The sequence below is a fragment of the Ochotona curzoniae genome, unplaced genomic scaffold (genome assembly GCF_017591425.1).
Source record: "Ochotona curzoniae isolate NIBS_2020 unplaced genomic scaffold, NIBS_Ocur_1.0 contig_908, whole genome shotgun sequence".
In the NCBI taxonomy this organism is placed as follows: Eukaryota; Metazoa; Chordata; class Mammalia; order Lagomorpha; family Ochotonidae; genus Ochotona; species Ochotona curzoniae.
Genome location: NW_024466607.1, coordinates 14,808,823 through 14,836,743, shown reverse-complemented (window position 1 = coordinate 14,836,743; position 27,921 = coordinate 14,808,823). Strand labels below are relative to the sequence as shown.

The following is a 27,921-nucleotide window of genomic DNA, read 5'->3' as shown; positions in this document are numbered from 1 at the left end:
TTAGCTTTGTAGACTTGTTTTCAAAGTGTACAACATCAGGATGCTGAAGCCAGTAGTTTCTGATGACACCACACGTACTATGCTGTCATTATCACATATTACATCGTAGAAATAGCTGCCAACAGAAAAAAAACATTGTCATTGCACAAAGGAGAAGTTAGCATATCCATTGTCATTAAATTGGAAACTGATAGATCCATTTGTAGCATAACAAGTTTGGCCACTGCCTGTAACATCATCATCCCATAGGCACTCCCAAACCATCTCTGGGTAACAAGCCTGGGAAAGCAGCAGAGGGTAGCCCAAGTGCTTAGGCTCCTGTGTCCATGGGGGAGACACAGAAAAAGCTCCTGCTCTTGGCTCTGGACAGGCCTAGCTCTGGCTGTTGTGGCCATGTGGGAGCGAGTGAATGAATGGAACATCTGTTTTCCCCTACTACCCGTAATTCTGTCTTTCAAATATACCAATCTTAGAATTACGACTCTGGAATTGGTCCTGTAACAATTTTCCTGTTTTGTTGCTGAAAACTTTAGAGGCTAAACCTTGCAGAAATAGCACCCCTAACTGCTATGAATTTTCTGCCAGAATCCCAAAAAATCACATTTGGCAGATTATCTGGTTCCACAATGATGAGAGGGAGGATTTTTATTTTAGCATCAAATCCTGCTTTTTGACAATATCCAGTCTATCCAAGTGAGTATTATAAAACAAACCAAAATTTTCTCCCCTTTGAGTAATGTGGAGATGGCAGGACAGTGCCCTGGCAACCTTCCAATTCTGCATTAATGAAGTGGCACCTCCACTTCCTCTCCACCAGGGACTCAAACAGGGAAGAACAGAGCCCCGTTGCCCATCCCTGCCTTGTGTCACCTGGAGCACAGGTGGCACCTACTTCCCTCCTGCTCTGTGAATGCCAAGAGAAAGCCCCCTATGTGTCAGGTCTTCCCCTGCACTAAGGTAAATAGGCATGGGATCTCTTGCTCCATCAGCCATGCACAGACAAGTAACAGCAGAAAATGACCTGAAATTGGTAAATCTACAGATTCAAGATGACTAAACTTGAACAGGTTAAACTAGTATTCAAACCAGACATATTATAAGACTTCCAAAAACTAATGGCAAAATAACTAGAAATCGGCTACAGAGAACGGCACATCCTCTACAAAGAACAGGTCTGAATAATGAGGGATTTCTAATCCCACATCATGGAAGCCAGAGGGAAGTGGCATGCTTTTCAAATACTGAAAGTGATTAGAAGGATGGCAACTAATCAAAGCCATCTTGGGCAAATAGAACCAAGCTGGGAGCATCGCAATCTCAGATTTCAAAACTTATTAGAAGGACCCAGTGTGGTAACCTAGTGGCTACAGTCCTCTCCAGTGCGTCCTCCCAGCATGCACTGGGATCCATATGGGTGCTGGTTTGTGTACCCAACAGTTCCACTTCCCATCTAGCTCCCTGCTTGTGTCCTGGGAGCAGCTGAGGATGGCCCAAAGCCTTGGGACCCTACACCCAAGTGGGAGACCCGGAAGAGTCTCCTGGCTTTGGATCAGCTCAGCTCTGGCCGTTGGGGCCACTTGGGGAATCAATCAGATGTAAGATCTTCCTCTATGTATATTTGACTTTCTAATACAAAAATCGTAAAAAAAAAAAAAAAAAAAAAAAGCCTATTAGAAAGCTACAGTAATCAGAAGAGCATTCTACTGGCATGAAAGACATAATGCCCACTGGAATAGGATTGAAAGCCCAGAGGTTTATGGTCCAATGATTTTGACAGAAATCAAAATGGTCCAATGATTTATGGTCCAATGATTTTGACAGAGAAAAGACAATCTCTTTAACAGTCTTGGGAAAACTGGATATTCACATGCAGAAGAATGAAAATAAGATCCTTTTCTTACTCCTTATGTAAGACTCAACTTAAAATGGATTAAACACTTAAACATGAGACCTGAAACTGCAAAACTACCAGAATGAAATATAGGGAGAAAGCTCCAGGACATCTACTTGGCAGTAGTTTTTTAAGATCAGATTCCAAAAGCACAAGAAACAAAAGCAAAAATAAATAGGATTATATCAAACAAACAAGTTTCTTCACAGCAAATAAAACAAAGAAACCATCATCAGATTAGTAGAAAATTTTACAATTCATATGCCAGATACGGGGCTAATATTCAAAATATGCAAGGAAATCTGGTTACTCAAAACCAACAAATTACCATGAAAAAAAGATAGAGGCTTCTACTTAGGGCATTTGCTAAGAAATAAAAATTACTGGGCCTGGTGGCGTGGCCTAGTGGCTAAAGTCCTCGCCTTGAAACCGCCAGGATCCCATATGGTCGCTGGTTCTAATCCCAGCAGCTCCACTTCATCTCTATCTCTCCTCCTCTCTATGTATCTGACTTTGTAATAACAATAAATCTTTAAAAAAAGAGAAATAAAAATTACTACTAGATGTATAAAAAAATGCTCAGCATTTCACATCAGAAAAATGAGTATTAAAACCATAACAGAGGCCTGGCGCTAAAGTCCTCACCTTGAACGTGCCAGGATCCCATATGGGCACTGGTTCTAATCCTGGCAGCTCCTCTTCCCATCCAGCTCCCTGCTTGTGGACTGGGAAAGCAGTCAAGGACAGTCCAAAGCCTTGGGACCCTGCACCCGTGTGGGAGACCTGGAGGAAGTTTCTGGATCCTGGCTTTGGATCAGTGTAGCACCGGCCATTGCGGTCTTTTGGGGAGTGAATCATTGGATGGAAGATCTTCCTCTCTGTCTCTCCTCCTCTCTATTTGACTTTACAATAAAAATAAATAAATCTTTATATATATATATATAAAAAAAAAACCATAGCGGGAAGCAGGTATTCAGCCTGCTGGTCAGGACACCCACGACCCATGTCCAGGTACCTAGGCTCAATCCCTAGCTGTGATGCCTAACAAAGGAGACCCTATACTGAGTTCCTTGATCCCACCTTTGGACTCCTATTACAGGCAGTGGGAGATGAACTAGCAAATGAGAGCCCTTAACGCTCTCTCATTTTAAAAAATATTTTTACTGGAAAGTCATATTTACGGAGAGAAGGCAAGACACATAAAAGGATCTTCCATCTGCTGGGTCACTCCTCAAGTGGCCGCAATGGCCAGAGCTGAGCTGATGCAAACCCAGGAGCCAGGAGCTTCTTCTGGGTCTCCCATGTGACTACAGAGTCCCAAGGCTTTAGACCATCCTTCAGTGTTTTCCCAGGCCACAAGCAGGGAGCTGGGTAGGAAGTGGAGCAGCTGGGATATGAACCAGTGCCCATATGGAATCCTGGTGCATGCAAGACACTATGCTACTGTGCCTAGCCCTATACTCTTTTAAATAAAAAAAAAAAAAACTCTATGGTACATTAATACCTCACACTCAAAAGATGAAAGAATAGTAGCTATTCAGACTAATGGTTACAACTCCATGTGGGACACAGGCACCCCATTTTTAAGTGCCTGATTTGAATCCCGGCCTTCCTGCTTCCAATCCACCTTCCTGATAATGTGTCCCTTGAGGAGCTATAGGAGATGACTCAAGTGGTTGAGCCTTCTCAGTGGCAGAGGAAGTTTCTAATTCCTTGCTTTTTTTTTTTTCTTTTTAAGATTTATTAATTTTTATTACAAAGTCAGATATACAGAGAGGAGGAGAGATAGAAATAGAGAGGAAGATCTTTCATCCAATGATTCACTCCCCAAGTGAACGCAATGGCCGGTACTGCGCCAATCTGGAGCCAGGAGCCAGGAACCTCCTCCAGGTTTCCCACACGGGTGCAGGGTCCCAAAGCTTTGGGCCGTCCTCAACTACTTTCCCAGTCCACAAGCAGGGAGCTGGATGGGAAGTGGAGCTGCTGGGACTAGAACCGGCACCCATATGGGATCCTGGCGGTTTCAAGGTGAGGACTTTAGCCGCTAGGCCATGCTGCCCGGCCCTAATTCCTTGCTTTGGCCTGGCTAAGTCCCAGTAGGCATATGGGGAAACAGCCAGAAAATGAGAGCTCTGTCTCAAAAATACATTTTTAAAAAATTAAATATGAACAATTACAATGGTTGGTGAGGAAATGAAAAACAAAAGGCAAAACATGTTCATAGTTCATAGTGTTATAAATTAGTTCAGCCACTCCAAGGTAATAATGGCAGTGCCTTAAAAAGCTGAACAGATTTGCAATGTAACCCAACGATCCCCTTGTGGTTATGTAAACCAACAGACCTGAGCTATCTGCAGGACTATGTTCATCTTGGCGTTATTCACAGCCACCAAGCCATGGAGCCAACCTTAAGTGCCACGTGGCTGAGTGGTGGATCTTTAACATCTAGCAAAAAGACACAATGGAGGGGCCAAATGATGCCTTCATTTTATCTTTCGTCTTGAAGCACCAGGCATCCCTTATGGGATCAGCTCAGCTAGAGCTGTTGTGGCCAGTAGCGGAATAAATCACATGAGGAAAATAGCTTTCTGTTGCTCCTTCTCTGTCAATGTTCCTTTCCAATAAAATGAACCATTTTTTTTAAAGACACAGTGCAAAAGTAGGCATCCTTAAAAAGCAGGACATTCTGTCATTTGTGAGGACATGGATGGTCCTAGAAGACATCAAGCCAGGTAATAAGCCAGGTAGAGGCAGACAGTACCCTGACCTTTTTTTTTTTTTTAAGATTTATTTTTATTATTTTTTTCATTGGAAAGGCGGATATACAGAGAGGAGAGACAGAGAGGAAGATCTTCCATCCGATGATTCACTCCCCAAGTGAGCGCAACGGGCCGATACTATGCCGATCCGAAGCCAGGAGCCTCTTCCGGGTCTCCCACGCGGGTGCAGGTTCCCAAAGCTTTGGGCCGTCCTCAACTGCTTTCCCGGGCCACAGGCAGGGAGCTGGAAGGGAAGCGGGGCTGCCGGGATTAGAACCGGCGCCCATATGGGATCCCGGGCGTGCAAGGCGAGGACTCAACCACTTGCGCCACCGCTCCGGGCCCATGTACCCTGACCTTTATGTAGGTTTTCAAAAAGCTGGACTCTGAGGAGTGGGGAAGGTGGGGAAAGCAGAAAGATTGGTCAAAGGGAAGAGACATTTGGGGGAAGGCATCTCAGTGACTTATTTCACAGCATAGTGGCTACGTTTAAAAAACAGCACATAGTGTATTTCAAAAAAAGCGAAAAAAAATATTCTCACCATGAAGAAAGAGATGAATATTTGAGGTAATGAACACATTGCCCTGACCTGGTTGTTCCACAGAATACATAAAACGGACATCATATCATGCTGAACAATATATGCAATTATTGGTTGATGAAAACAAAACCAAAAAAATTGTCATGGTAGATAAAAATCATGAACTACTTGCGGTGTACACGAAATTCATTTTAACCATTAAAAAAAAAAAAAACAAAACAAGGACCCAGCACAGTGGCAATGGTGTCTTTATCACAGGAATTCAAATCTGGCTTGATATTCAGAAGTCAACCAGTACAGGCCAGCACTGTGTATTAAGCAGCCATCTGCAATGCTGACAATCCATGTGGACGCTGTTCATGTCCTAACTGCTGTTCATTCTGATCCAGCTCTACAATAATGCACCTAAGAAAAGCAGCAGAGGATGGCCTAGGTGTCTGGGCTCTTGGTTCCCATGTGGGAAACCTGGATGAAGCTCCTGGCTTTGGCCTGGTATAGTCCCAGCTATACCAGGAAGTGTATGGAAGATCTTCAAGTCTGACTCTTTCTGTAGCTCTGTTAAATAAATCAATCTTTTTTAAAAAGTAAAAAAAAAAAAGTTTGAGTTAAAGAGAAGGAAAGGCAGATACAAGAGATCCTCCATCTGCTGGTTCATCCCCAAATGTCTGCAACAACCACGGTTGGGATAGACCAAGTTCAGGGACAGGAGCATCTACCAAGTCTCCCATGTGGATGCAGGGGCCCAGGCACTTGGGCCATTTGCTGCTGCTTTGCTGGGCACACTAGTCGGGAGCTGGATTGGAAGTGAACCTGCCAGGATCCAAGTCAGTATTGCAGGCAGAAGTTTAACCTGATATATCACAATGTTGGCCCCTCTTTCTTTTAGTATACTGATTGACTTTAAAAGATAAAAAAAATATTGAAGGGCTGGTGTTGTATATCAGGTTAGGCCTCTGCCTGCAAAGCCAGTATTCCCATATGGACACTGGTTTGAGTCCCAGATGCTCCATTTCCTATCCAGCTCTCGGCTATGTGCCTGGGAATGTAGCAGAAAGATGTCCCGTGTTCTTAGCCCCTGCATCCACATGAGAGATCTGGAAGAAGCTCCTGGCTCAGGACTGGCCCAGCTCTGGCTACTGCGGCCAACTGGGGAGTAAGCCAGCGGACAGGGGTTTCCTATCTCTGTCACTTCTAACTTTGCATTTGAAACCTTTTAAAAAGTCTTTTTAAAAAATCTCACTGACAATAGCCCAAGGAATAGTCAGGGATAAGTTTAATCAAAGAGATGAAAGATATGTACATTGAGAAATATAAAACTGATAAAATCAAAGTAGACAAATGGAAGAATACCCATACTCCTGGAGTGAATATTGTTAACATATCCAAACCATCAAAAGAAGTCTACAGATTCTATTTTAAGGCATTTGTAAGAAAAATAGAAAATACTCTAATATGCAACAAGCAAAAATTCCCAATAGTCCTGACAGTCTTGAAAAAGAATAAAGTTGAAGAGATCACAATACCCATTTTCCAAACATATTGCAAATGTTAAGCTTGTGACAATGGAAGTGAATGAATAAGCTATTGTAATAATGTGGGGAAAAAATAGGGTATGTGTGGTGAGGGAGGGAAATGGGGAAGGAGAAACGGAGGGAGGAATCCTACACTTCTCTATCTGTATTATGAAAAGCGTGAAATCCTATCTTGTGTAACTATTACAAGGCTATGGTTATTAAAATAGCATAGCACTGGCATAAAAACCAGACCTAGCAACCAATGAATTAGAATATCCTAGAAGTAAATGCACACATTTATAGGCAAGTGATTTTTCATAAAAAATACCATGAATAGACAATGGAGAAAGAATAGTCTCTTGGTTGGCAGTGTTGAGGAAATTGGGCATTGACATGAGAAAGAACAAACTGAACCCTTATCTTCCACCATATCCAGGAGTTAAAAACATGTGTTAGAGACGTGTGTTAAAACCTGAAGCTACAGAGCTACCAGGGCAAAAGAGAGAACCTCCACAACACTGAACTGGGCAATGATTTTTGCGGGGCTTGACCCCAAAAGCACAGGTAACAAAAATAGATAAGGGGCCCGGCACAATAGTGTAGCAGCCAAAGTCCTCACCTTGAACATGCCAGGATCCCACATGGGTGTTGGTTCTAATCCCGGCATCCCCACTTCCCATCAAGCTCTCTGCTTGTGGCCTGGGAAAGTACTTGAGGACCGCCAAAAGCTTTGGGACCCTGTTCCCATGAAAGAGACCCAGAAGAAGCTCCTGACTCCTGGCTTCAGATTGGCTCAGCACCAGCTGTTGTGGCCAACCGAGGACTGAACCAGCAGATGGAAGGTCTTTGGGTCTCCCTCTCTCTGTAAATCTGACTTTCCAATAAAAATAAAGAAAAGACAGATACAAGAGATCCTCCATCTGCTGGTTCATTCCCCAAATGTCTGCAACAACCACGGTTGGGATAGACCAAGTTCAGGGACAGGAGCATCTACCAAGTCTCCCATGTGGATGCAGGGGCCCAAGCATCCACATGGGGAAAAAAAAAAAAGAAAATGATATAGCCATTAGGAAAGTTCCTTAAAAAGAAAAGAAAAAAAGAAAGAAAGAAAGAAAGAAAGAAAGAAAGAAAGAAAGAAAGAAAGAAAGAAAGAAAGAAAGAAAGAAAGAAAGAAAGAAAGAAACTGCAAACAGAATCCCTGTATCCTCAGCAATCTCACTACTCAAATTTTTTGGATATAAAATCTCAGATCCAGGCCCAGCGGCGTGGCCTAGTGGCTCAAGTCCTCACCTTGAATGTGCCAGGATCATATATGGGCACCAGTTCTAATCCTGGTGGTCTCACTTCCCATCCAGCTCCCTGCTTGTGGCCTGGGAAAGCAGTTGAGGACGGCCCAAAGCTTTGGGACCCTGCACCTGCATGGGAGACCTGGAAGAGGTTCCTGGTTCCCGGCTTCAAATCGGCACAGTACCGGCCATTGCACTCACTTGGGGAGTGAATCATTGGATGGAACATCTTCCTCTCTGTCTCTCCTCCTCTCTGTATATCTGACTTAAAAAAAAAAAATCTCAGATCCATTTGTTAAAAAGATATCAGTATTTTTCTATTCTTGCATCATTATGCCCAATATCCAAGATAGAGAATAAAGCAACCTTAAGCATCCATCAACAGAAAAAAATTGGGTGAAGAAAACATGGCCTATATACACAATGGAAATTTTTAAAAAGCGGGAGGGAGCATCTAGTTATTTGCAGCAGCACAGATAAACCTGAGGATACTGTGTGAAGTGACGATAAGCCAGGCACACAGAGACACCTCAAGATCTCCTTTCTATGAGGTGTCCTTGCCACCAGGTAGGAGGCCTGGATTGAGTTCTATGCCCCTGTTTTGGTCTGGCCCAGCCCCAGAAGGCATTTTGGGAGTGCATTGTGGGAACTGTCCGATTGGTAGAGCACAAGCACATGAAAGTGAGAAAGCACGATCCTGGACAGGGGTTGGTCTGGATCTTTTACAACTCCCTGTGACAGAAACTTATTCCACGATTCAACCACTCACGAGGGCGAAAACCCGAGATCTAATCACCTCCCCTAGGTCCTGCCCCCTAAGCATGTCCACACTGCCACACTGAGCACACCGAGCTTCCCACACAGAACATCTGGCATACAAACCAACCAAAAGCACAGCAAGAGGGGGGCTTTCCAGTCCTGCTCTGACACTATATAAAGACAGCCACTTGGGAAAGTACTTTGATATCTATTGTAAGACATGTACTCCCCAAGAACTCCAGCCTGAGGATATTTCCATGCATCCTCAACATCAAAGACACCCCTCTTATCTTCTTTTTGTGGGGATGTGGTGGTTAGAAATGACTGATGTTAGGGACTTCTTTGAGTATGACATAAGGCTTACCGGTCCAAGGTGAAGTTGGAGCTCACAAATTTCAGTTCACAGCACTTCTTGAGATACGGATAGCGGCCTCCCTCTTCCCAAACATACAGGTGCAGAGTACCATCCATAGTTGTAGCAAGGACACGGATATGATCCTTCAAAGGACACCAAGGGGTGAGTGAGCAATGGATCAAAGTCAGATGAAAGTGTGGGTGAAGACTGGGCATTGCTCTAGCAGTGGAGATGCCACCTGGGACACCCACAACCTATTATGGAGTTGCTACATTTAAGTCCCAGCTCCACTTGCAGTTCTGGCTTCCTGCTGTTACGCATCGTGGGAGGCAGCAGTGATGATTCATATACTTGGATACCTATCACCCATGTGGAGATGTGGCTTGAGTTTCCAGTTCACTTGTGCTCTGGCCCAGCCCCAGCTCTGTGAGTTTCTGAGGAATGAACCCCAGGATAAGAGCTCTCTGTCTTTCCCTTTCAAATAAACCAACAGGGACTGTTGTTGTGGCACAGCTTGTCAGTAAAACTACTGCTTATGATGCCAACATCTTTCATGGGCTCTGGTTTGTGTCCTTATCGCTCTACTTCCAATCCAGCTCCCTGTTAGTGGCCTGGAAAAGCAGAGTAAGATGGCGCTTGTTCTTGGGCTTCTGCCATCCATGTGGGAGACACAGATGAAGCTCCTGGCTTCAGCCTGAACCAGCTTTGACTGCTATAGACATTTGGGGAGTGAATCAACAGATGGAAGATCTTTCTGGAACTCTGATTTTCTTTTTTTAGATGTATTCATTTTTTATTGGAAAGGCAGATTACAGAGAGAAGGAAAAAGAAAAATGACCTTCCATTCACTGATTCAATTGGCCACAAAGGCTGAGCCAAGCTGATCCGAAGCTGGAGCTTCTTCTAGGTCTACCATGTGGGTGCACAATCCCAGGGCATTGGGCTATCCTTCGCTGCTTTCCCAAGCCACAAGCAGGGAGGGAGCTGGATCAAAAGCAGAGCAACCAGCATCTAAATGAGATGCTGGCACTTGAAGGTAGATTAACCAATTGAGCCATCACACCGGCCCCGCAACTCTGACTTTAAAAAAAATTTTTTAGGGCCTGACAAGATAGCACAGTGGTTAAAGTGCTCGTCTTGCACGCGCCGGGATCACATATGGTCCCCAGTTCTAATCCCTGGCAGTTCCACTTCCCATCCAGCTCCCTGCTGGTGGCCTAGGAAAGCAGTTGAGGATGGACGGCCCAAAGTCTTCGGACCCTACATCTGCATGGGAGACCCGGAAGAAGTTCCTAGATCCTGGCTTCAGATCAGAATAGCACTGGCCGTTGCGCTCACTTGGGGAGTGAATCATCGGATGGGAAATCTTCCTCTCTGTCTCTCCTCCTCTCTGTATATCTGACTTTCCAAAAAATAAATAAATCTTTAAAAGAAAATGCTACTTTCCTTTAAAAGAAAAAGCAATAAACCTCAAAGATCATGGGAAGAGAAGATGGTACATACCACCCTCAGGTGCATGATGCCTGTCAGGTGGTCATCCACTTGACGCAGGAGGAAGCCATTAGTGGTAAAGATGAAAAGGTATGGCCCACTGCCCAAGACGATCAATTCTTCTTCACTGACTCCCATCCAGTTAGAACTATCTATGTGATCTGGCAGCAGGAAATTCCCGACCTCACGTGCTGTTTTCACATAGAACACACAATTGTGATTATTCTTCAACATGCAGAAGTTATCACTAAACTGTTTAAAGTTCTCTCATACTAGCAGGCATAATTTGAATCATTTCATCTGAATAATCTCCAGACAATAAGTTGAGAAACATGCTCCCTACTTCCATGGGATTTCAGTCCAGTGGTGGACAGATAAGTGCCACTGACCGTGGCAACATGTGGGACAACACAAAGGCAGAAGCCAAGGAAAACAGCTCGCATGTTGAGAGGAGGCCTGAGTAGGAAGGGGCATGGAGACCTGGGCCCTAAGACAAAAATGCAAACCTACACACACCTGCCCAGGAGAGCAGGGTAGAACACAGAAGCCATGTTCACATTTGCTCCCTTCCTTGGATTCAGATAGGTAGACAGCTCCACATGCCCGTGTGTAGGGAAAACAGCAGGTGCTCCTGTGACAGAACCTACCTTCTACGTTGGTTTTTTTCCCAATCTTCTTGGTTGTGAGGCTCAGGGTCATCAACCCTATCTTCTTGGGGATACGTTGGTACATCAGTACTATCTTGCTATCTCTATTGGGGATCCATTTGGCCTGGATGCATGATAAAAATGGGAGAGAGAAAGACGCACAAAGGTCTGGTGATATGTTCAGCAAGCTCTCCATAAGAAAGACCTGAGGACCAAGAATGGTGCAAGTCATTAAGCCACTCCAAACAGCCATGGCCAGCCCTCTCCTGCCTTGCAGCCTAGGCCTCTCAGGAAGGGCTGAGGGGTCTCCGATTGGCACTCTGGGGTCTCTCTCTCCTTCCAGCTGTGTCTCAGACAGAACAGAGTCCCTGAGGCATGATCTCACCCTCCTGGTCCCTGGGCAGGTAGAGCTTGGTCAAAGGCTGTTCTGCCTTCAGAGATTCCCCATCCTAGAGCTCCGTATCTGCTGATGCCAAGCCACTAGTGAGCCTTCCCCAGAGAGACACTCAGGGCCTGCCACCTTTGGTCTCTTTTGTACCAAGGTACAGAGAACTTTAGAAAGTTTATGGGAGATGGAATTCAAACATCAGCTTAATTTGGTGCAAGAGATTTTTGAAATCTATGCATAACTCTTTCCTAATACACTTTTTTTTGGGCAGGAGGATGTGAGTTTAAGTTCCCTTGTAATTTCCAGCCAAAATGGATCAAATAAAATTAAACAAAGATATTCTCACCTTCTTAAAAAAAAAACATATCTCATCTTCCTTTGGTCTCTGATTCAAGCTTCATGAACATATTTTTATTAATAAACATCTGCCATTGAAACTGGACAGCATTACTTCTTGCACTATTCCTGACTTCAGGAAATGGTTTCAACTTGCGACCATGTTGAAGGGTGCGGGCAGGGACTGGGATTGTGGCCTTTTCTACAAGGTATCCTACCTTGACCTGCCACAAGGCTTCCCCTCCTGTCCTAAATTGGATGTCACAGAGCACCACCTACCCTTGAGAAGGTATGTTGCTGTAGCCCACACGCAAACATCCACTGCTTGTGCGGAGAGCAGAGCAAAACGTCGACTCTGAATTGAAATGCTTTAACTTTAGAAATCTGGGTTAAGTCAGGTAACGTAAATGTGTAGATATCCCCAGTGATGTCGCCCACCTGGAATCGAAACAATACAAATAGCCCCAGAAAGAGGCATGGAACTGTAAGATACAAAGAGGGCAATGTGGCTAGCTGCTCTGGTCATGTGATAGATTCCACAACACTTCCAATCACCCTTTCCAAGTGCTGGGGTGACCCCATGAAAGAGGCCTTCTGAGACCAGGAGTTTTTTTTTTTTTTTTAAGATTTATTTATTTTTATTACAAAGTCAAATATACAGAGAGGTAGATCTTCCATCCGATTATTCACTCCCCAAGAGATCACAACAGATGCAACTGAGCTAATCCGAAGCCAGGAGCTTCATATGGTTCTCTCAAGCAGGAGCAGGGTCCCAAGACTTTGGGCTGTCCTCAACTGCTTTCCCTGGCCACAACCAGGGAGCTTGATGGAAAGTCGAGCTGCCAGGATTAGAACTGGCGCCTGTATATGATCCCGGTGTGTGCAAGGTGAAGCATTTAGCCGAAAGGCCACCATGCCAGGCCCCCCAGAAGTTCTTAAGAGTAGCGATTCAGGGCCTGGCTTGATGGCTCAACTGGTTAGTCCTCCCCTTGTAAGCAATGGGATCTCATATGTACACCAGTTCATGTCCTAGCTGCTCTACTTCCAATCCAGCTCCCTTCTTACGGCCTGGGAAAACAATAAAGGATGGCTAAAGCTGTGGGACTCTGCACCTGCATGAAGACCTAGAAGAAGCTCCTGGCTTTTGGCTTCAGATCGGCTCAGCTTCAGCCACTGTGGCCATTTGAAGTGCACCAGAAGATGAAAGATCGTTGTCTCGCCTCTCCATAAATCTGCCTTTCTAATAAAAGTAAATAAATATTTAAAAAATTTTTAGAACTGGTACCCGGGCCCGCAAGGTAGCCTAGTGGCTAAAGTCCTCACCTTGAATGCATGAGGATCCCATAATGGGTGCTGGTTCTAGTCCTGACAGCCCCACTTGCCATCCAGCTCCCTGCTTGTGGCCTGGGAAAGCCGTCAAAGAAGGTCCAAAGCCTTGGGACCCTACACACAAATGGGAGACCTGGAGGAAGTTCCTGGTTCCTGGCTTCAGATTGGTGCAGCACCAGCCGTTGCACACACTTGGGGAGTGAATCATCAGACAGAATATCTTCCTCTCTGTCTCTCCTTCTCTCTGTATATTTAACTTTGTAATGAAAATAAATAAATCTTAAAAAAAAAAAAGAACTGGTAGAATGATATTCTGCCAGCTATGTCTTCAGACCAGAGTTGGTCTCCCCAAGAAACTGCTGAATTCCGCTATCAGCTGGGCAATAAGATACTGGACTCCATGCATGGCATATGCTTGCAATGAAAGAAATAAGACTGGATTTGAACTGTAATAAGGTGGAACAATCCACCTTAATGGGGGGAGGGAACTGAGACTGGATGGGGGAACATCAGAGCCTATGAAATGCAGTTAAAAAACATATATATATTAAAAAAAAAGAACTGGTGCCCATAAGAGATACCGGTGTATTCAAGGCATGGACATTAACCACTGGGCTACCGTACCAGGCCCTAAAAACATTTTAAAGTGACTCATTAGTATACCATCATAGCATATCATCAACTCTAACCTGTTTTTCTCTTTCCATCTCTCTCCAAAAACAAATCTTTGTCCCTGTTTTAGAGAGTATAATAATACACACATGAAAGATATAGTTATGACCTAGTGACTAAATCCTTGCCTTGCAAACAGTGGGATCCTACATGGGCACTGGTTTGTGTTCCAGCTGCTCCAGTTCCCATTCAGCTCCCCGCTTGTGGCCTGGGAAAACAGTAGAGGATGACCCAAAACCTTAGGGTCCTGGGCCAGCACAATAGCATAGCAGTTAAGGTCCTCGCCTTGAACGCACCAGGATCCCATATGGACACCAGTTCCAATCCCAGCAGCTCCATTTCCCATCCAGCTCCCTGCTTATGGACTGGGAAAGCAGCAGAGGACGGTCCAAAATCTTGGGACCCTGCAACCGCGTGGGAGACCCAGAAAGAAGTTCCTGGCTCTTGGCTTAGGATTGGAGCAGCACGGGCCATTGAGGCCACTTGGCAAGTGAATCATAGGACAGAAGATGTTCCTCTCTGTCTCTCCTCCTCTCTGTACATCTGCCTTTCCAATAAAAATAAATAAATCTTAAAAACAAACAAACAAACAAACCTTAGGGCCCTGTACTTGAGAGGGAGACCCAGAAGAAACTCTGGACTCCTGGCTTCAAATCTGCTTCACAGCAGCCATTGCTGTCACTTGGGGAGTGAACCAGTGCATGGAAGATCTGTCTCCCCTCCTCTGTTAACTTCACTTTCCAATAAAAACAAATCTCTAGGGCCTGGTATGGTGGCCTAGCAGCTAAAGTACTGTCCTTGAATGTGCCAGGATCCCATATGGCCCCTTTTCTAATCCTGGCAGCCCCATTTCCCATGCATCTCCCTGCTTGTGGCCTGGGAAAGCAGTTGAGCATGAACCAAAGTCTTTGAATCCTGCACCAAAGAAGCTCCAGGCTCCTGCCTTTTGATCAGAGCAGCTCTAGTCACTGCAGCTACTTGGGGAGTGAATCATTGGACAGATCTGCCTCTCTGTCTCTCCTCCTTTCTGTATATCTGACTTTGTAATAAAAATAAATAAATCTTAAAAGAAATCTCCAGGAAAAAAATTTTAAAAGACATAGCTATAAAATATTTTGGGAACCTTCTTTTTTAAGAAAGAGGGCTGAATAATGTGCATGAGGTAGACTGAAGGCCAAGACAATGTAGAGGTGTCTATGGTCAATGGTCATTAGTATGTTGTGACCGATTTTCAGGGAATGTGGAGGCTAGCGGACTCTAGGCCGACTGTAAGGTGACAGTAACTGGATCCTGATGCCTCTGGAAACAACCAAAACGTATGTTACAAATTCCCCTCTAGATGCATGGTCTCACTTACTGTCACAACTGCGCCTTCCACGCAAATGAAGGCATCCAGGGAATAGCACTTGTAAGGCATGACAAATGTGCTCACAGCATCATCACATACACAATCCCACACTTTGACAGCTCTGCTTGTATCCATAGTGACTGCGATATGCATGACAGGAATGGTCTTGAGATGTGTAATACGGCCCGACAGTGCTGGACTAAGCCACCTAAAGTCGCCCTGGAAAACAAGACGGACATGAGTTTCATCAAGCAACTCTCCGGACCCCTGTCGTGCTTCTGATCTGCCCAAGCATTGTCTGCAAGCCTCTTCCAAATCAGATCCATTCTCACATCTGAAAAAAAGGATGTGGACATTTTAAACATGTCCATGGTTTGTAGGGTATGACCAAGAAAATAATGCATCACACTGACAGCCAGTAACCCCTAACATCATGGACATAAAAAGTGATCACAGGGCCCAGCATGGTAGTCTAGTGGCTGGAGTCTTCGCCTTGCATGTGCCAGGATCCCATATGGGTGCCAGTTCTAATGCCAGCGGCTCCATTTCCCAACCAGCTCCCTGCTTGTGGCCTGGGAAAGCAGTGGAGGTTGGCCCAAACCCTTGGGACCAGGCACCCGCGTGGGAGACCTGGAAGAGGTTCCTGGCTCCAGACTGGCGCAGCTCTGGCCATTCTGGCCACTTGGGGAGTGAATAAGTCGATGGAAGATCTTTCTATCTCTCCTCTCTGTATATGACTTGCCAGTAAAAGTAAATTTTTTAAACAACATATTTTAAAGATTCATTTATTTTTATTACAAAGTCATAAATAGAGAGGAAGAGAGAGAGAGGAAGATTTTCCATCCGATGATTCACTCTCTAAGTGCCCTCAAGGCTGGAGCTGTGCCAATCTGAAGCCAGGAGCCAGGAACCTCTTCCAGGTCTCCCATGCAGGTACAGGGTACCAAGGCTTTGGGCTGCCTTCAACTGCTTTCCCAGGTCACAAGCAGGGAGCTGGATGGGAAGTGGGACTGCGGGGATTAAAACAGGCACCTATATGGAATCCTGGTGTGTTCAAGGTGAGGACTTGAGCTGTTAGGCTATTGCACCGGGCCCAATATATAAATCTTAAAAGAAAGAGTTACCATCTTTATCAGGTACAATGTACCTGGGAAGTTCTGAAACTGAAATCTCACTTTCCATAGAGTTGGTAAGTTAGTGCTGGCACTTAGCAGGTGTCCTTAGTACCTTACTACACAGGGATCTCTGGAAGTCTTGAAGTGTCCTCTTCACATTGTGGCTGGACTTCTCTAACAGCCAATGACCCAAGATGGAAATCTCTTCTATTACATAGCTTCGGAGTTAGCACACTCATTTCTACAGCATCCTACCAGTTACATAGATCAGCCCTATCTTGTGTAGTGAACTACACAAGATCATAAACGTTATAGGACAAGGATATTGAGATCATCTTAGAGACTGGCTGCCAGACTGCCCTGCCACCCCTAAGGACTCACTTCCTCCTCATGTGAAAATACACTGTCCATCTCCCAGGATCCCCAAATGGCTCCTACTATTTCAGCATCATCAAAAAATCCACGCTCTCATTGTTTAATGGGGTTCAGATATTCAGGAGGCTCTTTAGATTCATCTTGATGTCAAAACCTTTGAAATAATACAAGTCATCTGTCGTCTAAGTCCCTTGAATACAAGGGTAAGGCATAGGTAGGATAACCATTGTCACTCAAAAAGAGAAGGCAAGAAGAACCCATAAATCACTGCTACACTGAAACTTTGAAATCCAGAAAAATCCTAGAGGCTTGGTGATTAGGATTCAAGGTCTAAGAAAGCTGCTAGCTCCACTCTCCAGTTTCTTGATCCTATGCCTCAGGTCTTCCTTCACTTCCCACATATAGCAAGCCCATTTGTGCAGCTGAGTAGTTTTTGTCCTCTGCTCCCGGAATGCAAAAGTTTTGAGACCTCGGACCAGGGCCCTGGCCTATTAGATTAAACCTCCACCTATGGCACCAATATCCCATATGGGCATTGGTTCAAGTCCTGTTGCTCCACTTTCCAACCAGCTCCCTGCTAATGGCCTAGAAAAGTGAAGGAGGACTGTCCAAGTGCACCCACATAGAGGACCTGGAAGAAGCTCCTGACTCTCGCCTTAGGACCAGCACAGCTTTGGCACTTACAGACATTTTTTTATTATTATTTTTTTTTTATTGGAAAGGCGGATATACAGAGAGGAGAGAGAGAGAGGAAGATCTTCCGTCCGATGATTCACTCCCCAAGTGAGCGCAACGGGCCGATACTATGCCGATCCGAAGCCAGGAGCCTCTTCCGGGTCTCCCACGTGGGTGCAGGGTCCCAAAGCTTTGGGCTGTCCTCGACTGCTTTCCCAGGCCACAGGCAGGGAGCTGGAAGGGAAGCGGGGCTGCCGGGATTAGAACCGGCACCCATATGGGATCCCGGGCGTGCAAGGCGAGGACCCTATCCACTTGCGCCACCGCGCCGGGCCCATTTATTTTTATTATTATTTTTTTTTTTTTTTAACTTACAGACATTTGGGAATCAACCAGCAGATCGAAGATCTCGGTCTCTCCTCCTCTCTAAATCTTTCAAATTAAAATATATACATATATAATTTTATAAATATAAATATATAAATAAATAAAATATAAATATATATATATAAATATACACGCCAAAGGCTTCTGTTTCTTTTACAAGGCTTCATTCCCTTTAAATCCAAACTGGTCATGTTCTTACCTTCTCGTTTTCTTTTAAAACCTTTTTCGTCTCCTAAGAACGTCACTAGAGTCCATGCTACTGCACAGGTGACACGGTCACAAGCGTCTTTCTTTTATGTCCTGGACTTCTATGAGTACTGGGATGAAGGCTGCCGCTTCTCAGTGGTCGTCCTCCTTGGCTGCACAAGGCCCAGGAGGCACTCATGAGCGCTTCCTTCAGTTCAGAGAAGTTCACAGCTGCCCCTTTGGTTTCATTTTGATATCAAGAACTTAAATATGGGCCTGACGCAGTAGCCTAGCGGCTAAAGACTTCCTCACTTTGCATGTGCTGGGAGCCCATATGGGCACTGGTTCATATCCCAGCTGCTCTACTTCCCTTCCAGCTGCCTACTTGTGGCCTGGCAAAGCAATCAAGGACAACCCAAAAACTTGGGACCCTGCATTCATGTTGGAGACCCAGAAGCTCCTGGCTTCAGATCAGCTCAGCTCTGGTCATTGCAGCCACTTAGAGAATAAACCAGCAGATAGAAGATCTTCCTCTCTGTCTCATCTCCTTTCTGTAAATCTGACTTTCCAATAAAAGTAATTTTTTTTTAAATGGCACTTAGAAGGCCCAGTATGGTGGCCTAGCAGCTATAGGCCTCGCCTTAAACATGCCAGGATCCCATGTGGATGCAAGTACTAATCCCAGTAGCCTCACTTCCCATCCAGCTCCCTGCTTGTGGCCTGAGAAAGCAGTTGAGACAGCCCAAAGCCTTGGGACCCTGCACACGTGGGAGACCTGGATGAAGTTCCTGGCTCCTGGCTTTAGATCAGCATAGCTCCGGCCATTGCAGTCACTTGGGGAGTGAATAATCAAACGAAAGCTCTTTCTCTCTGTCTCTCCTCCACTCTGTATATCTGATTTTGCAATAAAAAATAAATAAAATAAATATTTTAAAAAATGGCACTTAGAACTCATAAGTTGTAGTACCCTTTGTTATTGGAGAGGCTGGGGTTTTTATAGCCAGCAAATCCTGGCTATTTGGCTCAGGGGTCTTTTCTCTGCTTTCTGTTTCCAATGAGCAGCAAGAGGCAGCCGGCAGTAAGCATTCCGCCTCCTTAACAGGATCACACAATAATGTTCAGCTGGGCCACAGAGTTACTCAACATCAATCCTGCTTTCATCCAAGGTCCAATAACATTCCCCATACTTTCCTTGAAGTCCTCATGATTCAGCCCTTTCGAATTTCACCACGAGCTGCTTTAAAGCTCAACACTGTCCTTGGAATCAGTCCAGCTCCTGTCCATTACCCAGTTTCAAAGCTTCCTCTATAGGTTAGGTTTTGGTAATAACACTACACTTGCCAGTACTAAAAAGTCTATTAGTTACATTCACTACATGACAAACCAATGGTGGCTTAAAGCAATACACACTTAGTATCTCATGACCGCCAGGTGGGGGCTGGCTGCTGGCCACCTGCTGGAAGGCAGAATTCTCTGCCACCTGTCCATCAGGCTGCATAGGGGGCCTCATGGACAGGGCAACACGTTTCCCCTAGAGCAAGTTACCCAAGAGAAACCCTTATATTACAATTCATTTTATAGAAATGAATGAGAATCAGAATGCAATGGTATCAGGAGGGAGAGAATTCAAAAGACAGCAACAATAGTTTGGGACGCACATTGGGATCCTGCAACACCATGCCAGTGCTCCTTGCATGGTATATACTTATCCTCAGCCGCTCCTTATGGCCCTCAGAGGGATGGCAGACATCAACTGACCCAGAGGCAGTGATGGACAATGAAGGTGTGCCTTACCAAAATATAATTTGTGTCCCAGAGATACCTCATGTTATGAATAGAAAAAAAAAAAAAACACTCAGGGCTGGCGCAGTAGCCTAGTAGCCAAAGCCCTCACTTTGCACATGCTGGGATCCCACATGGGTGCAGGTTCTAATCCTGGTGGTCCCATCTCCCATCAAGCTTCCTAATTGTGGTCTGGGAAAGCAGTTGAGGATGGCCCATAGCCTTGGAATCCTGCACCCATATGGGAGACCTGGAAGAAGCGCCTGGCTCCTGGCTTCAGCTCAGCTCAGCTCTGGACATTGCAGTCATCTGGGGAGTGAATCATCGGACAGAAGATCTTTCTCTCTCTCTTCCTCCTCCTCTCTGTATATCTGACTTTGCAACAAAAAATTTAAAAATTAAAAAAAAAACCTCTTATACAACTTTTATATAAACAATGAATCCTACTAAAACAAGAACAGTGTGAGCATCTATGGATTAAGAGACAGATTCTGAGTTAGATGTGGAACATTCTGACCCAGTTCCAATCCTGCAGCATTGTGCTCAGCCACAGGGTGGAAGCTGGCTGGTGCTGCTTTCACTGCTCACAGACCAGACTCACAGTTTGGACGTCCCAGGCATACAGCCTCTTTATCGAAGACACGGAGCAGATGACAGGAGTCATACCAACGATTTCGGGGTCGTTCTTCCACACATAAGCTGTAAGCCCCATCGTCCCTGGAGGGATACACAGAGGACGTCAGGCTGGCAGTATTTGACAAATCCAAAAGAAACAGGCTTTTTAAAGTCTTCTATGCCCTCCAAAGAGGGTCTGGGGAACTAGTGAGGGGAAGGTAGACTTCAGAAGCAGGAAATGGTTCCCATTGCAGATGGGCTTGCTTTTTTTGTTTTTGTTTTTTGGGGGGGGGGGTTTTGGGGAGGGTGGAATTGGCCTCATCTTTCCTCTTTACTTTCAGTTCCATAATATGAAATACATATTTTTTAAATGCCCTCAGGCATCAGTGTTGGAAAGCTGCAGGTTAAGCCACTGCTTATAATGGCATTAGTTCTAGCTCCAGCTGCTTCACTTCCAATCCAGCTCCCTATTGATTCACCTGGCAAAGCCGCAGAGGACAGTCTGAATGCTTGGTCACTGTACCCACAGGGAAGATTCGGTTGGAATTCCAGGCTCCTGGCCCAGTCCTGGACATTGCTGCCATTTGGGGAATGAATCAGTGGATGAAAGCTCTGTCCCTGCCTTTCAAATTTAAAAAAATCTTAAAAAAAAAAAAAAGCCAATAAAGAAAGACCACTCTGGCTTCTCTCCCTTTAGTACCAAGTGTAGGGGGCACAGAGGTGGCAGGGAGAGCGTCACAGCCACCCAGTCCCATTCCACTTCAACTCCCTTTCTCCTTCCTGGAATGAGGGCCCAAAACTGCATATGGGATCAGAAGCTTAACAGACTTCAGAAAACAGGCTCACCACATCCCACGAGGCCTCCAGTCACATACCCTCTTCCTCAGATGCTTCTTTATAACTGAAGTCGTCTGCCTTGGCCAATGTCATCTGTCGCTCATGCCTGGTCATCCTCAGGTAGGACTTCTTCCATTCCTTCACCAGGCCGTCACACCCACAACTTAGCTTGCTATCGGGCCACCTCCACACATACAGTCTTCTGCAAACAGTTGTCATCCCGTCAGGCTGCGACACTTGCCCCTAACCAAAACCCTTCTGCTCCCAGCTGCTGCTGCAACTCTGCAGGAAGTTCTGCCTCACCCTAACCCAGCACAGGAGTCAGTAAGTTTCCTGTACCGATTTCCCACCTCCCCCCTCCTCCCTTACTCACTTCCACAGCTGATTACTGTTTGCAACTGTTCGCCATTGCTGTGGGAGAGAAAGTGAGACAAGAAGGCTATCAGGACTGGGATGCTGGCCTTGCCTCTACCATGGGCTGTTCAGGGATTTGCCCTACCCAGGTTCATGGGTAACAACCCCAGCAGCACTCCAAGCCCTCCCGGCATGGGGTGAGGAACGGTGAGGAGCCATGATTGCTGACACAGGCGCCCCTGGGAGGGGGCAGAGGAGCAAGTGCTGCTTTCCTAGAGCTGCCTTCCTAGGGCTGTGAACCACCACAGCACAACAGCTTCTTTGCATCCTCCTGTCTCATCAACAGAACTTGGGGCTCTCTGAGGAAATGATGCTGACTCCCAATCTTCAGTGTCCCACTCTGCACTTCTGCAAAAAGTTGGAGTTCAAACTGATGAAAGCAGCACTGACCCCTGAACCCTCAGAGAGCCAGGGGACCTGTGGGAATGAAGGCAAGGCTGCATGGGGACGCCTGGACCCCGTGGCCGAGGGTGAGGGGTGGAAGGAACCCTGGGAAGAACTGACAAGGTGGTAGGGTGTGGACAGGGAACCAACCAGCCAGCTCAGAGAGTGGTGGGATGGGTGGAGGGCTGCTGAAGAGCCTTGACCTTGTTCACTTGGGCAGCCTGGAGCAAGCTGAATGAATCCAGGAAAGAGAAGATCTGAGACAATGGCAATTCGGGCAGTTGGAACTCCATCTCCCACAACCTGAGCCTGCATCCAATCTCCTTTCTCCTGGGAGGATTGCTCTGATTTTAAAGGCGTGGCTAAAGTTCGCAGCAGGTGGCAGAACTTCCACTTGCTCCTTCTCTCCCTCCACCTGCCTCTGATAGAAATGAGCTATATATGCGGCCACAACCCCAGCAAAGAGATTGCTATCTAACATACCTGCTTGGTTGTGAGGGTGTTGGTATGCTGAAGCTCAACAGCATCTTCACACTGGGAACTATAACTGCAGGACCCAAGGCAGCCTCAGTTGCTGACATACCTGGCGGGGAGGGACATCAGTAGGACGTCAACCTGCATCTGATCCCAGACTCAGGCTGACCTTGCCTAGACGGGGCATCCACCTCATTATACTCAATCTGGCCAGCCAGGTCCATCTCTGGATGCCATTACAGCCCCGCCCCCAACCTCAGGGTGTCTGCCTTAATGCATTTTAACTTCCTAGTAGGAGAGGAAGACACGACCCTCACAGACTTCTCCACAGAGGTCTGTGCTGGAGAAGTGGGACCCCCTCTCCTGGGACACACCACTTTCCTACAGTTCCCAATTTCCCCAGAACTTGATGACCCACCCCAGTACTTTCTTAAAGAGTGTTCTGGGCAGTTTGTGCCTCCGCCAACACACACACACACACACACACACACACACACACACACACACACACACACGCAGACATACAAATTTAAGCCCTATCTGTGTGACTGAAGGTTTGGCTTTGGGAGGTGTTTGGGTTATAGGAGCCCTCTTGAATACAGATTCACAAGTTCCATTGCCTTATAAAGAAGAGGCCCAAGGACGCCAATGGCAGTAAAAAATACCTGTACCCTTGCCCAGCACAATACCACCATTGGTTAATCCTCCTCTTCAAGCACCAGGATCCTATATCGGCACTGGTTTATGTTCCACCTGCTCCACTTCCCATCCAGCTCCCTGCTTGTGGCTTGGAAAGGCAGTGGAGCACGGCCAAAACCCTTGGGATCCTGCACTTGCATGGGACATTTACAAGAAGCTCCTGACTTCAGATTGGTTCAGCCCTGGCCATTGTGATCATTTGGGGAATGAACCAGTGGATGGAAGATCTTTCTCTGTCTCTCCTTCTCTCTAAATCTGCCTTTCCAACAAAAATAAATCTTTAAAACAAACAAACAAACCTTGTCAAGGAAGTAGTTACAGGATGTGGTTAAGAACTTGCATTTTCGGGCCCGGCACGATGGTGCAGTGGTTAAGGTCCTCACCTTGCACGCCCAGGATCACATTTGGGCACCGTTTCTAATCCCGGCAGCCCCGCTTCCCATCCAGCTCACTGCCTGTGGCCCAGAAAGGCAGTCGAGGACGGCCCAAAGCTTTGGGACCCTGCGTCCGCGTGGGAGACCCGGAAGTCTCCTGGCTTTGGATAGGCATAGTATCGGCCGTTGTGCTCACTTGGGGAGTGAATCATCAGACGGAAGATCTTCCTCTCTGTCTCTCCTCTCTGTATATCCGCCTTTCCAATAAAAATAAAATAAATCTTTAAAAAAAAAATCCTAATCTTTAACAGCAATTTAAAAAAAAAAAAAAGATCTTGCATTTTCTAACATATTGGTCACTCAATACCATGCTAATTAACTTTATGATGTTGTTAATTTCAATGTTTCTTCCTGTTGTTGAAGTTTTGTAGTGGCATCTCACTGGAGAGGATGATATTCTGCCAGCTTAACTTTCAGACCAAGGATGGTCTCCCAATGAAACTATTGAATTTATCTTGACAATAAGATGCTGGACTCTCCACATGGTCCATGCCCACAATGAAGGAATCATGACTAGTTATGAACGGCACTACTATAACAATATGGAGGAATTCAATATGTAGGGGGAGAGTTTGGGGAGGGGCTGGAGGAATCCCAGAGCCTATGAAACTGTGTCATAAAATTATATTAGAAAAAAAAAAAAACCCTATGAGAGAGTTCCTGTGTTGGAGTCCAGCTTCCTGTAGATTCAGCCCCTAGGAGGCAGCAGTGATGTGACAGGCACCACAGGAGACACCTCAGCCTGGCTTAACTCCAGCCGTTGAGGAAAGGAACCAATGGGTGGAAGCTGTTTCTGTTTGTGTTTGACTCCCTCTGTTCCTCAGATAAACAAATCAAATTTTCAAGGCAGAATGACCTCCCTTAGCATTCCTTGTACGTTTGAGGATCTGAGAAGCTGGCAGGCTGCAGCCCAGAGCATAGCCCTCCTGGGGCGTGCCCATTCTGGCACCTGATCTCATGACTCTGGCTTCCCAGACATTTCTGCTGTCTAAAAGCTGTGCCGTGTGTGTGTGTGTGTGTGTGTGTGTGTGTGTGTGTGTGTGTGACTTTGTTATAGCAACCAAGCAAACTGGTGTAGGAGTCCCTCTGGGAGGCCCAGCAGTGGCCTCCAGAGTGGTCCACAACCACCAGGGGCAGTTCCTATTTTTCCTGCAGTGTCACTTGCACCATTAACTAAAACCAGATGGACCTAGACTAGACGGGGCATCCACCTCATTATACTCAATCTGGCCAGCCAGGTCCATCTCTGGATGCCATTACAGCCCCGCCCCCAACCTCGGGGTGTCTGCCTTAATGCATTTTAACTTCCTAGTAGGAGACAATGCACGTGGAGACAGAGCTATGAACTGCAACATTGACGATCACAGGAGAGTGCATTATTTTTATATTCCATTTGATTAGAGTCATAGGAAATGAATGTGATGAAAATGTGGCTTTAAAGCCTTAAAGTTACATCATCCTCGTTTAGGGAAGGATAGAAGGAGTCTTGCTAGCATTTGGACCGGTCTGTCATTTCCAGTCTTTTCTACATCTTTCCATTGCCTAGCATTGTTGCCTTTCACTAATTAGAGAAGTAAAATTTCTTCCTTTGGTTTATCCAAATCAGGTGAATAAAGGCCCTATTGGCTTTTTTACAGCCTGTGATGCCAACAAAAATTTCAATGTCAGATTTATTATACTTTGACATGCATCCTGAATTTTCTATCACCTAAAGTCACATGCGGACAAGTAACACGTGAGGGAGCTGGCATTTGGTGCAGTAGTTAAGATGCTTGGGGCACTGCCATTTCCTATCAGAGTCCCTGGGTATGAATCCCCACTTTGCTTTCCATTCCAGATTCTGGCTCTTGCAACTAAGGGAGGCAGCAGTGATGGCTAAAATAGCTGGGTCTCTGTCACTCACACAGGAAACATACACAGAGTCCCCAGCTCGTATTCTGCTGTGTTGTGGACATCTGGCAGGGTTTGCCAGCAAATGGGAGTTGTCTCTCTTGGTCTCCAAATTAATAATAAATGGCCCACATGTCTCTAACCCATTGATGATTAGCTTCCTTCCCCATCCAAGGATCTCAGACTTGTACATTAGGGTTCATTTTCAGGTTGCTGAACACTTACTCCTCCTCACTTTTTTCCTTTTTTAAAAAAAATGTATTTATTTAATTTAGAAGAGAGATTTACAGAGAGAAGAAAAGACAGAGATAAAAATCTTCTGGGCCCAGCGTGATAGCCTAGCAGCTAACATCCTTGCCTTGAATGCACCAGGATCCCATATGGGCCACCAGTTCTAATCCCAGCAGCCCTTCTTCCCATTCAGCTCCCTGTTTATGGCCTGGGACAGCAGTTGAGGACTGCTCTAAGCCTTGGGACCCTGCACCCACATGGGAGGCCCAGAAGAAGTTCCTGGCTCCCGGCTTCGGATCAGCATAGCACCAGCCATTGCGGTCACTTGGGGAATGAACCATCAAACAGAAGATCTTTCTCTCAGTCTCTCCTCCTATCTGTGTATCTGCCTTTCCAATAAAATAAATAAATAAATTCTTCAAAAAAAAATCTATCTGCTGATTCACTCCCCAAATAGCCACAATGACCAGAAATGAGCCAATCTGAAGCCAGGTTTCAGATTGCCGCATCTAGGGAGTAAATCAATGGCAGGGACATCTGTGGCTCTCTGTCATTCTGCTTTTCAAATAAATAAATAAATACCCCACCACTTTTTTTTAAGTGGGGAGAATGGTAGAGCCTCTTTCAGCTTGTGCAGGCTCCCAAGGCCATCCTCCACTGCTTTTCCAGGCCACAGAGAGCTGGATGGGAAGTGGAGCAGCCAGGACACGAATCAGAGCTCACAGGGGATGCTGACACTTGAAGGTAGAGGATTTGCCTATTGAGCCACAGTACTGGCCCCCACTCTCCCCACTTAAAAAAAAAAAAGTGGTGGGGTATTTATTTATTTATTTATTTGAAAGGCAGAATGACAGAGAGCCACAGATGTCCCTGCTATTGATTTACTCCCTAAATGCGGCAAAAGCAACGACTGAGACAGGCTGAAGCCAGGAGCTCAGAACGCTATATGGGTCTCTCACATGGTAAGCAGAGACCTTGGATCATCATGTTGCCTTCCCAGGTGCATTAGCAAGGAGTTGATTGGAAGTGGACCTGATATAGGATGATGACATTGCAAGCAGCAGCTTAACTAACTGTACCACAACACTGATTCCCACTGTTACTCCTTTATAAGCTAGAAAAGGTGATTCCAAACTGGCTATGTCTTGGGATTGCTCTCCGCCCCTACTTTGACTTTGCCTACACTTTCCTGTAATGGCTTCAGGTTCCCATGACCTGCCTCTTCCGGCCCTTGAGTATCTATTTATACAACTAAGAGATGGTCATCACAATTCAAAGCAGGCGAGAGTGAAGGTGTTTACGAACTCACAGCTCTGCAGATGTTAAACATCCATGAAGTCACTCTGAGAACTCACTGCAGAAGGGCTCTGGCAACAGGAAGAGGGCAAAGGCCATGGGTCTGGCAGGCACACAGACACTTCCGCCGTCAGCTAACAGAACTGAAGATCACAGCAAGGAGATTCAAGCTCAGAACGGCCCATTCACCAGGGGTAACTTGGCAACGTCCAGAGCAGGATAGGACAACATCACAATACTTAGGTTGGAGGCAGAGTTTAATGGATTCTCACATTAAGATCTCCAAGACACGCCTGGAGCGGTAGCCTAGCGGCCAAAATCCTTGCCTTGCATGTGCCAGGATCCCATATGGGTGCCAGTTCTAATCCCAGCGCCCTGCTTCCCATCCAATTCCCTGCTTCTGTCCTGGGAAAGCGGTCAAGGACAACCCAAAGCCTTGCAACTTTGCACCCGCATGGGAGACTTGGAAGAGGCTTTGGGCTCCTGGCTTCAGATCGGCTCAGCTCCAGCCATTGTAGTTGCTTAGAGAGTGAATCAGCATATGGAGGCCCTTCCTCTCTGTCTCTTCTCTTCTCTGTATATCTGACTTTCCAATAAAAATAAATAAATAAAAATAAATCTTTTAAAAAAAACCTCCAAGACAATGAAGGGGGGTAAGAAAAATCAAGTTTTAGATTCATAGATGCATCTGATTTACCTATTCAAAAAGGAAAACTCAAAAACAATACATAATTTCTATATCAAAGTAGATATGCAAATACATATCTGGAAGTACAAAATGCAGTATGTTAGAAAGTCGGCTAGTTCATT

General features: G+C 45.8%; 1 protein-coding gene across 1 annotated transcript; it reads right to left on the bottom strand.

Annotated features, from left to right (window-relative positions):
• Positions 1–22,380, bottom strand: FBXW12 (F-box and WD repeat domain containing 12). Its single transcript, XM_040994989.1, has 9 exons — positions 22,291–22,380; positions 21,663–21,700; positions 21,328–21,491; positions 20,439–20,554; positions 12,248–12,406; positions 11,245–11,368; positions 10,610–10,788; positions 9,116–9,249; positions 1–115 (listed from the first exon to the last, which is right to left on the bottom strand). The coding sequence occupies exons 1-9, from the start codon at positions 22,378–22,380 to the stop codon at positions 1–3; spliced, it is 1,119 nt and encodes a 372-aa protein (XP_040850923.1).
• Between the last annotated feature and the right edge of the window lie 5,541 nt (positions 22,381–27,921).

Coding starts and splice junctions, on each gene's coding strand:
- FBXW12 (XM_040994989.1), bottom strand. CDS start 22,380: ATGGAGTTCCAACTGCCCGAATTGCCATTGTCTCAGATCTTCTCTTTC. Junction 20,555..21,327: donor AGAAGCATCTGAGGAAGAGG/GTATGTGACTGG, acceptor GTATCCCTCCAG/GGACGATGGGGCTTACAGCT. Junction 12,407..20,438: donor ATGCCTGGGACGTCCAAACT/GTGAGTCTGGTC, acceptor TTTCGATTCCAG/GTGGGCGACATCACTGGGGA.